The sequence below is a fragment of the Priapulus caudatus genome, unplaced genomic scaffold, assembly GCF_000485595.1.
Source record: "Priapulus caudatus unplaced genomic scaffold, Priapulus_caudatus-5.0.1 Scaffold358, whole genome shotgun sequence".
Classification (NCBI taxonomy): Eukaryota; Metazoa; Priapulida; class Priapulimorpha; order Priapulimorphida; family Priapulidae; genus Priapulus; species Priapulus caudatus.
The window spans coordinates 165937-177072 of NW_014577419.1; the positions used below are offsets into that span (position 1 = coordinate 165937).

The 11136-nt window shown below is 44.1% G+C and overlaps 1 protein-coding gene across 1 annotated transcript in view; it reads left to right on the forward strand.

Annotated features, from left to right (window-relative positions):
- LOC106809485 (MFS-type transporter SLC18B1-like) overlaps positions 1–10605 on the forward strand; it is a 26040-nt gene extending 15435 nt beyond the window's left edge. The window contains exons 7-16 of the mRNA XM_014812573.1: positions 1813–1903; positions 2322–2470; positions 3207–3225; positions 5286–5422; positions 6262–6360; positions 6771–6862; positions 7385–7480; positions 8325–8399; positions 8714–8807; positions 8991–10605. Coding sequence (XP_014668059.1) covers positions 1813–1903; positions 2322–2470; positions 3207–3225; positions 5286–5422; positions 6262–6360; positions 6771–6862; positions 7385–7480; positions 8325–8399; positions 8714–8807; positions 8991–9206 — 1068 coding nt within the window. The 3' untranslated portion in view covers positions 9207–10605. The remainder of the gene's footprint in view (positions 1–1812; positions 1904–2321; positions 2471–3206; positions 3226–5285; positions 5423–6261; positions 6361–6770; positions 6863–7384; positions 7481–8324; positions 8400–8713; positions 8808–8990) is intronic.
- Positions 10606–11136: the final 531 nt, after the last annotated feature.

An 11136-nucleotide genomic window follows, 5' to 3' on the forward strand; every position in this document is an offset into this window, starting at 1 on the left:
AGGACAGTTTAGCGGTCACCTCCGTAGAACGGACACCTGTCTATAAAGGACAGTTTAGCGGTCACATCCGGGACTGGTCACCTGTCTATAAAAGACAGTTTACGCGTCACCTCCGTAGAACGGACACCTGTCTATAAAGGACAGTTTAGCGGTCACATCCGTAGACTGGTCACCTGTCTATTAAGGACAGTTTAGCGGTCACATCCGTAGACTGCGTCACCTGTCTATAAAGGACAGTTTAGCGGTCACCTCCGGTAGACGGACACCTGTCTATTAAGGACAGTTTAGCGCGTCACATCCGTAGACTGGTCACCTGTCTATTTAGGACAGTTTAGCGGTCACATCCGTAGACTGGTCACCTGTCTATTAAGGACAGTTTTAGCGGTCACATCCGTAGACTGGTCACCTGTCTATTAAGGACAGTTTATAGCGGTCACATCCGTAGACCAGTCACCTTCTATTAAGGACACTTTGGCATTTCTCTGAGTGGAAATTATACAGTTAAAGCATCGCTATAGACCGGTCACATGTCTGTTTAGAACACTTTGGCGTTTCTCCTGATTGGAATTTATACAGTTAAACTACCACTATAGAATGGGCACCTGTCTACAACGGAAACCTTTTGAGGAGGCGTTGCAGGGTACAGATTACGCCTGATCTACTCAGGGCCTAGCTTTGGTTTCGGGTGGGGCTTAGCCCCATCTCAGCAAGCACAAGCCACAGTTAAATTACAGACCAAGTTAATTCTTGGGGACTAAACTATGGCATCGCGTGCACGCAATTCCATCTGCACAGATCTGCATCGGCAAATCTAAACGTGGGCCACGCACACAAACACACACCGCAACGACGTGCGCCTAATTCTCACTCGATTTATGGCCAAATTCCTCTTTCGTTTGTACAATTACACTTCAAGATTATAAATTTGGAAGTGTCACGCGACAATGTGCGCCTGACAATGCGTGCACTTGACAATGCGTGCAATGACAATGCATGCGCGACGACAACAGTGTAAAGACATTGTGCCGATCTACTAAGACAATATTTGCGGCCGCAGCCGGGGTTCCAGCTTGCATTTTTTTTCCACGGTTCAACCGTCCATCGTTCGAGCCGTGATGCTTGCGTGCACGTGCAATGGCGTCGCGTTGTCGCGGTCGCCGCGAGCGTACCTACGTTCTGCGCGGGCAAGCGCGCATATGCTGATGGCAGCGCACACTAGCATGATGGATCCCATCAGGAGAAAGGGCAGAAACAAATCCGCCGGCCTGAATAGTCGAGAATCAGGGCTGTAGCCGGACGCGAACGCACGAGTCGCATGTAGCGGGCGGGGGTATGGGGCTCCCCGAGTACGACGCATCGCTCGTGGCGGTTTGTCAGGGGGAGGGGGGAGGGGGTGACCGCTAAACTGTCCTTAATAGACAGGTGACTGGTCTACGGACGTGACCGCTAGCACAGGTTTCACTGTCGTTTGTAAAACGTGATGAGGTGTGGGACAGAGCACGTTGCATGGCCGCCCTGTCCAAGTACCATCCAGTATCCACTGTTACACGTGTACAGGTGCAGTTAATAGCAGTATAGGATGCACATCAATTGTCTCCATACTGCATGCACCTGCCTATTGTCATTGCAAGGTGTTGGACCGTATAGGTTTTTTGTTGTGGACAAGGTTTTTCTTTCAGATTTAGAGAAATCGCTTGCAATGCTCAGAAGGCGTTTTGGGCGGGTCTACGCCGAAGCAAAAGCGCCCCCTACATTTGCGTCGATTGCTAACCGTGTGTCTCTTTTTTTGTTTTGTTTTTTCTTCTTCTACAGGCCGGAGGATTTCTGTTGCCATTTCTGTGCCTGGGGTGCATATTACTTACGTGTGCTGCTGTCAGTATATTCTTGCTACCCCACCAGAACGGTAGGCAACGCTTTAGAGCATGGATCGGGCCACATTTGGCTGAATTCGGATTTGTGATGCAAGAGTGTTATTACTTATGAGACGTTACCTACAGAAGTAGATCTCTGTTAGCTATTGCAAACTCATGGACGTGTACAGTTTATGTGATACTATATAGATATATATATATACACACGCACGCACGCACACATGCATGCACGCACACACATGTATATATATATATATATATATATATATATATATATATGTATATCTATATATAATATATCTATCTATTCATATATATTGGATAGATAGGTAAATAGCTAGATAGATAGAAAGATAGATAGATAAATAGATAAATAGATAAATAGATAGATAGATAGATCTTGTGCCAACAGCCGTCGTCTAATTCATTTTCTCCACATTTCTTGTGTAGATGAGATAGATCAAAAGAATACTTCGAAAAAAACCTTCCGGGAACTGTTGGCGGTGCCCAGTGTCGTGCTATCTGGTATCACATTAGGCACCGCCGCCCTCACGATTAGCTTTATCGAGCCCTTGCTAGCAAACGACCTTCTATACAAGGTAACCTCTCCTCCCCCCCCCCCCCCCCCCCTTCGCTCCGGGCTAGGCTCAGTGGCGAAGCGAGCAAAACACCAGCGCGCTCTTTTTTACCGGATCTTCCTCGACCGGCGTAAATTACGCGCTGGCGTCACGTCGCGTTCGATCCTAAATCACGACGTAGCGACGAACTAATCGGATTTCCTGACTGACGTCAGATCAGTTGTCGCTTACTTTTCAGTGTTTATGAAGAGAAAGGCCTTGCGTAGTTTTTTATGTTTTATATTTTCGGCCTCGCGTTTTGCTCGCTGGCTCCGTTGCGTCTCTCGCTGCCCTCGCCGCGTCTATATCCGTGTGAATTAGAATCATGCACATTCCATTACCTCTGAATCTGTCCAACTGTGCCAATGATTGAGGTGTAGATATCGTGCTTTTTAAAGCAACAGTAATGTTAGCATTACCAGTGTGTATTGATCTCCGTTCTAATTTGGCAACGGGGCAAGAGAGTCGCATGCATATCAGAAATCCTAAACGTCAAGTTTCCTGCCTCCTTCAATGCTTTCCTCTTCCACTCGGCCTTCCTTGATACATTATTGCGTGCATGCGCGTGAATGTGTGCGTGTGAATGGTCCTGCAATATCAATCTTTCGGGAGAAAGTCTGTGGCTAAATTTCGTCGCGTGAGTATGTGGCTTAAACTATCTTTGGAAAAAATTGGCTGTGAGATTTCGGTTTATAGGAACTGCATCTTGTCTGTGCAGAGTAAAAATGAACCAGCCCGTTAGCTTAGTTGTGTCTAGGAGCTCATTTCTCTAGTAATAGTAGTGGCATTAAATTTCCATGATGGAACCTCAAAAGCTCAAAATAATCTGGCTGTGGTTTGACGGAATACACGCGACGTATTTCATTGTGTGTCCGGTGGGAATGAATCATTGATATCAATTATTGACGATGAATTATGAAACTTTCGAATTCTCTGCCTGAAATGCATCCTGTAAGATTCTCTGTGTGATAATGGTGCTTGATGTAATGTTTCTGCTCACACTTTCTCTCTCTGTCAGCCTCTCCTTTAGCTTGTCAGTGTGCCTAACTATTCGCTTGCTTCTCTGTGCATGGCAGTTGCTTGTTTCAACTGACATAGAACGCTTTTCTCTTTTCGCAGGACTTTGCAAGAATGTCTAACCCATTAACAACCATGTGGTTTCTCGTTTTTCGTTCATTCTGTTAACATGCTAACAGTTTTATTTTCCAAGCTGTTCCTTTTAATAAGTGTACATCAAAGAAGAGAGATACTGTGCATGCACTGTGTCTATATCAATCTTGATCTTGGTAAAACTACATTTAATGACCTCCACACTGCGTTCACATTAGATTGGCAGCACCTGACTACTTGTTTGAGTATTATTGTTGCCAATTTTGTTTCAATGCAGCATGGTTTCATGTTTGTAGCTTTATAAAGCAGGAACTGATATAAACAGCATATGCACTCTATAGTAGTAATTTTCTTTTTGTTTGTATACTGACTTGCCTGTACGCATTAACAACTTTCATTTTCATTTCTTTTCTAGAGTCTTCTATGAAGCCTTATTATTTTGATGATGATATTTGACTAATAATAGTCTTAGCTTGTTCTGGCTATCTTGTTTGTTTCGCACGTCAGCTATTTGTTGCTTTTGCATGCGCTTGTGCCTTGATTCAAACTTCTTCTTTTTAAACCAATGAACAAATTTATGGTCATTCTGAGGAATTAGTATATATACGTACCTACTCATGAACATGTGTATATTATCAGGAGTGAATCAAACCAACACTCCTGATGCTATGTATGTATATGTGTATATGTATGTGTATGTGTATGTGTTTGTATATGTGTGTATGTATATGTGTATGTATATGTGTGTGTATGTGTATGTGTATGTGTATTTGTGTGTGTATAAGTATAGATATGTTCATGAAAAACGTTTGTTCATTGGTTTATGCCCGCTTTAGCTACATGCTGAAAATACCTCTCCTGCATTAATAATTCTTGGCATTAATGCCTCTATAATCGCCATCCCTCTCTGCAGAGAGAAGGTACAAGCACCCCACAAAAATTCGGAATTCGAAAAAGAATTTGCTGAGATAATATTTGCGAGAATGAGCACGGCATTTCCACGAATTTAAACGAGCATAGTGCGTCATTTATCGTGAAAGTAATTGAGTCTGTATCGCACGATTAACGAATTGACCTGTCCATCTGGAGTGAGTGGCAATTCAATAGGAACATTCCGAAAGTTCTGCTTGGTAATCAAGCGCCGTAAAGTCGGCGATTTGGAATGCGCTCGTGACACAAAATTTTTTGAACTGGTCTAGCTTGACCATCCTAGCTGCGATATCATTGACCAACCTAGCAATGATATCCAAGGATGGCGTGGTCTTATCGCTTCTTAAGACGGATAGGTCAATTGCTGTGAACAAAATGATGTAAATCAGTCGAATTATTCGAGTATTTATACATCGATAACACACAGTATCTGTCTGCAATATTTCTCACGTTTCGCTAATGAACAAAATGATGTAAATCAGTCGAATTATTCGAGTATTTATACATCGATAACACACAGTATCTGTCCGCGATATTTCTCACGTTTCGCTAATGAACGAAATAATGCAAATCTGTCGAAATGTTCGAGTATTTATACATCGATAACACACAGTATCTGTCCGCGATATTTCTCACGTTTCGCTAATGAACGAAATAATGCAAATCTGTCGAATTATTCGAGTATTTATACATCGATAACACACCGTATCTGTCCGCGATATCTCTCGTCTTTCGCTAATGTCCGATCGCTGCGCAGACCAGCTTCCCACCTCAGGTCTGAGCTTCCTGAAGATGCTCGCACTTCCCACCGTCTTTATCTCCGGCGTAACGATATCGGCCGCCGCCATGACGATAACGTCGGTCGAGCCGTTTCTGCAGTCGCATCTCAGTCAGGTATTCTGCCATTGCCTACGTTCTGCGATGTCCTACGACGTTTCGCGATGTTCCACGACGTTTTGCGATGTTCTACAACATTCCACGACGTTTTGCGATGTTCCGCAACGTTCCGCGACGTTCTGCGATGTTCCGCAACGTTCCACGACGTTCCGCGTTCCGCGCCACGTGGCCGATAAACGATTAAGTTGTCGAGGACGACGATGTGATATCTGTAAACCGATTCGGTGATCTGACTTGTTTTGCGAGTTTTAAGGTGGTGGTGTTCGTTTATTCGTGGTTCGATTATTTGGTGATTCGACTCGTTTTGCGGGTTTTAAGGTGGTGGTGTTCGTTCATTCGCGGTTTACCGTTCGCGTGCTGTTTCTCAGGCCGTGGCTTCGGTTTCGCGTGTTTGATGATGTGACAACAGGGGATCGACTCGCGTCTCTGCCACGCTCGAAAATTTAAAACGATTCTAGAATTTCTAGAAGTTACGAGAAATGTGATACGTGCATCGTTTTTTAGTTTTCGGGGGTTTCACGTTAGTTGCAAGGCTGCAGTGGAGGTCAATTAGTCAACCATGTGAGATTTAAAAAAAAAACGATTTTATGCCACAGCTTCGCGGAATTCAAAATAAATAATGAATCGCGCAAAAGTTTTGTATTGTAGTGACCACTCACGTTCACGCATGCTCGTTGCTAACACGGTCGAGCACCGTAAATTAAGTCTATTTATTGAAAACTGTCATATTTCCTTTAGAGTACCCCCCCCCCCCGCGAATAAACTACGTTCGTTAGTTGCTCGGCCATTTTTTTAGCAGCATTGTTAACCTGACGATGTTGGAACGCGCTTTGCAGTTTGGGTTCGGACCGGAGTTGGTCGGCCTCATCTTCCTCTGCATGTCGGGAGTGTACACATTCAGTGCGCCGTTCTGGGGCTACCTGAGCGATAAATACGTAAGTTGTGATGATGCTACGTACTACTACGTCGCGATAGTGTTCAACTGATTCATTCTGATTTGCAAGGCGCACGCCGAATTGCGTGGAATCGTGGGATGGTATTAGAAATGCACCACCAGGTGACTGGTGATTGAGACTATCTTTACTACGTCTGTAGTAATAATTGCAGTCAATAATTGTAGTTTTTTGATAGCTAAATGATTAATCGATTGTAATCTTCTGCAATTTTAATAATTAATAATCAATACTTTGTAATTTGGCATAATTTCTTGATAATCTTATTAGTTGATAATTCATTGAGATAATTATATTTGCAACTCGTATTATCTCTTGTCGTTGCCTCGCTCTCGCGCCGCGCCATCGCCACGGCGATCACAAACGCTCGGTTTCTTGTTTGCATCTTTCAGGCGCACGCGAAGTGGTTTATGTCAGCCGGATGCGTGGCGTGTTTCATCGGAACGATCTTCATCGGTCCGTCGCCCATCTTCAACCTACCCTCGTGAGTGCGTGCGCGTGCCCCCAGACGCAACACGAGAATGCTTTCGACGGGTGGAGCAAATCTTCTCGGCTTACTTGTGCCCCCTACACAAATAGGCTATCCGTCTGAGTAAAGCTGGGTTCGAAAAGCAGCATCAAAAAGTCGACGAGTTGATACATTTTTCAACGTTCTGTTTGCCTTTCTATCAGATGCTCAAAGCATTTACATTATCGACTGCGAGTCGGCAAACATTTTGCTGGTCCTCCACCCAGTTTGGCATCTTAGATATACCGCGCCCAGCGGGTAAGGTTACTGCTGTCGGTCAAACTAGAAAAGTTCGTATGCGTTTTTTTTTCACGCAGGCGTGCCAAATTATCTTGCGACACTTTGTTGCTATGAAACTTTTTTGGAACACCGCCTTTTGTAACACCAACTCATTTGAGCTACTATTCAATTACTTAAGCTGGTCTGTGTGTCCAATTACTGGAATTCGTGGTTTTAACTGAGGTTTTCAATCTCTGAGGTCGCGTTTGTATTCTGCAGGTCGGTCTGGATCACAGTGATGTCACTGTGCTTCATGGGCGTGGGCGTGGGACTGCAGCTGGTCCCTCCATTCAAGGACTGCCTCGTGCAGGCACTGTGAGTAGTTGATAACGTTCCATGACGTGTACGCTCAGGGACGGATCTAGGGGGGGGGGGTCCAGACCCCCCGGGCCCCCCTTTAATTTCAAAGTGCCATAAAAAATTAAAAGATCATTTTCTGCTAAAAATTTGGAATTCCATCTTGCATTCTAGACATCAAAATTACTGTTCAGATGCTCTCAGAATGCACTAAAAAAGGGGGAAAATGCATTCCAGAATGCACACCCTAAGTGGGCCTTCGGCAGCTTATTAAAACACCAGAAAAATTAAGCAGGAAAAAGTGCCCTTTATTTCTTCCTGGACACCCCCTTTTCAAAAATCCTGGATCCGCCCTTGGCGCTTGCAGCAATGTAATTAGCATGCACTCGTATATTCGAGTAGAGTCCATCGTGGATGTGAGGGTGATGCAGGCGGGACCTCAAAAGTGTCTTTTGTAGACAGGCGTGCGTTCTATTGGGGGAGTTTTACTGTGTAACTATCACTCAAAAGAAATACTGAAAGCGTTCTTTTCGGACGTTTGCTCATTGCATAGAAGCGTTTGCTAACGCAGTAACTTACTGCACCTTGTAGTTGTTTTGCCTCTAAGAACGGAACTATGTCTCGGTGATCTGTACTACAAATATTATGCTCTGATATGCAGTATTTCAACAATATCAGTTGTCCTATCCAAAAACGAAAATACTTGCTGTTTATATATACCGTCGTTCTATATTATCAAGAGTAGGTAATAGAAAGTACATCTCTATTATGTACTTTTGATATTATATATCTTATCATGTGTTTGCACTATCGTTGTTCATATCGTTGTTTTTGTGTTTGTGTGCACGTGCACGTGCTTTAGCGATCACGGATTCCCAGACAACTTTGAGACGTATGGCTTAGTGTCGGGCCTGTTTGGATCCTGCTTCTCGTTTGGGTGAGTCATCTTATGTGAGCGAAATATTACCTCGTGCAAAATCCACCAACTCCAACCTTGATCTGTCCGCTTGACACAGCTCACCTAAGCATGACAATCGTTAATTTATAATTGTTTCTTTACTATGTATTCGAATTCCTGTCCTTATTCGGTCATGAAAGCATTTGTCATCATTTTGTATGCATTATGTGTCATTGATAATGAAAAGCTGTGGCTGTCAACCCGTAATAGTCCCGTATGCATTGTAAAGGGAATGGATTTGGTATGGGAAAATTCTTGTTGCACTAATCTGACGCTCTCTTGTTTTTTTGTAGGGCATTCTTTGGCCCATCCGTTGGTGGTATTCTGGTACAAACTATTGGATTTGGCTGGACTGGTACCTGTGTTTCAGTCGTGCACCTTGTACTGGTAAAAGCAAATAAAATATTATACAATATAATGCTATCCATTACCCAGACAATAATCCTAATGTAAAATATATATTCTAAACGGAGGATCTAGAATAAAATTTCAGCAATTACTATAATTAACATTAATATTAATATAGCAGCAAGTGATGTGGGGTTTTGTTTTCTTTTTTTCCGTCGCCAGCTGATAGTGCTGCTGCTATTCATCCTGGTTCAGTGGAGGAAAGACCGGAAGAAGGCCTGCGCCGAGGAGAAGCTTACCGATGACGAGCGAGCGATCGTCGTCGACAGCCTGTCGGCCAGCGGCAGAATGCGCTCCAAGTCCATCATCGAGGCAAGAAGCGGCGCCATCGTCTATCGAAGATTCAACTCTTGCAGCAATTCCGTTACGGTGGAGTAACGGAGTATACGCGCGTCGGCGTGAGCGATGGATGCAACGGCCTCGGATGTATCGTCGCTAGGTTGACGAAGCTGGACCAGTTTGTACGGGTTTTTTTTCTCACGCGCGCGTGCCGGATCGACTCTGTGGTACTTTGTTGCCTAGGAATATTTTCAGGATGCATTCATCGCAGTAACGATCGGTTGGCGCTATCGGTCAATCATTCCGGAAAGGTAGTTTGATGTACTTGCGATCTGGATGTACGCTCGTCAGTGCATGGCTGTTGCAAGGGTCAGCAGTGCAGTCGTGAGGGTTTTACGCCGCTCGTGCTGACGACGCATTGTCACCTCCGTGAGCGCCACCTGGTGTCTGATTTCACGGATTGATGCACCTGCTGGGCGACGGAATCGTGGCGCGTGCAACAATAAACGATTTCCGTGTTTGTCGGAAAAATTTCTTTCCTTGGCAGCATTAACCAAACCCGAATCATTCCGTTCTCGTGTAGCGACTTTGAAGGTTAAAAGGTCGACAGTGTGTGTGGTGCTGTCGATGGAGCAACAGGGTTAATTTTAATGAGCATTACTTAAAGCATGACGTGTGCGCTGCTTGGCAGTGATGTTTGAGGTGCTGAAAGCATTTTGGAAATGATATAACTTTTGCTTGTATATTATGTGTAACGGATCATTTTACAAATTTGAAACGTTTCCCGTACCACCATTATCATGTTGTAGGCGCTATTCTTGTGAATGTGATGACAATTCATGTGATTGTGAGCTGTTATGTTCGTATTGATGGTTCGTGGAAAATGTGCTCTGTCAGATTGTGCTTAAAATTCTGGTCAGAATGTTTCGTGTCTCACTTTGATATATTGTTTCCCGGTCGCCGTGCTGAAGCCGGTCATTGCCGCTAAAAATGGCAAAAACAGATATGTGATTTTTTATCTATATATGAACGTTTTAACAGGTATAAATGGCAATTATTATACTTAACCTGTTGTGGTAACATCACTGATAATATTTGTGTAAAAAAATATATGTGATAGCAAGATATACGGTGCATCAATCCAAACGATTATATCAAACCTATGCCCCTGCGATTTTTGCTTATTACTAAACGATCATGGCAATTACTATACGTAGAAAAATCAAGCAGTTACCATGTGTAAAAAATGTGTGATAACAAGTTATATCGTAGGTAAGTAGTCTAAAAGCTTGAATCCAAGCTATATCCGCACGTGTTTACGGTTTTGTATACAGTCTAATAGCGTCATTATGGTGTGTTTTTTTCACGGTTGTCACTCTCTGGAATATATTGATACACAGATGTATTTTATACATTCCACTCTGCTATTTTATATGCTGCACTATATTCTATACAGTTGTTAAAGAGGAATAAAATTAGTACTGTGATGAAAAAACCAGTTCCTGTTGGCGAACATACTTACTAAAAAAATGTGGGTTTTCAGGAAATTTCAATGCCACGTAGGCCCTACACCCTCTGCATTTATATACATGCAGGCGCACACACATACGCAGGCGCACACACACATGCGAACGCACACATGCACGCACGCGCGCACACACACACACACACACACATGTACGCGTCCACACACATACACACATGCGCACGCACACATGCGTGAGCACGCACACACACATGCACGCGCGCGCACTCACATACACACACACACGCACGCGCACATACACATGCAACATATAAGCACTTATATACTGTAACGGTTTTCTCCCTCTCTCTGATCGTCTAACCAACCGCGTCGACTGCTACCATTGGCCGTGGTATAGTACGGGTTGCCGTTGTCGCCGCGCACCCTGACAGGGCCGTTACTCCCCGTCCTTTCCGATTCGATCACTAGGATCGCGACGAGGGAGAGGCAGCCAAACCCCCAGAGCGCCGAGAAGAGGGGGGGGGGGACGTTCCGGTCGTCCAG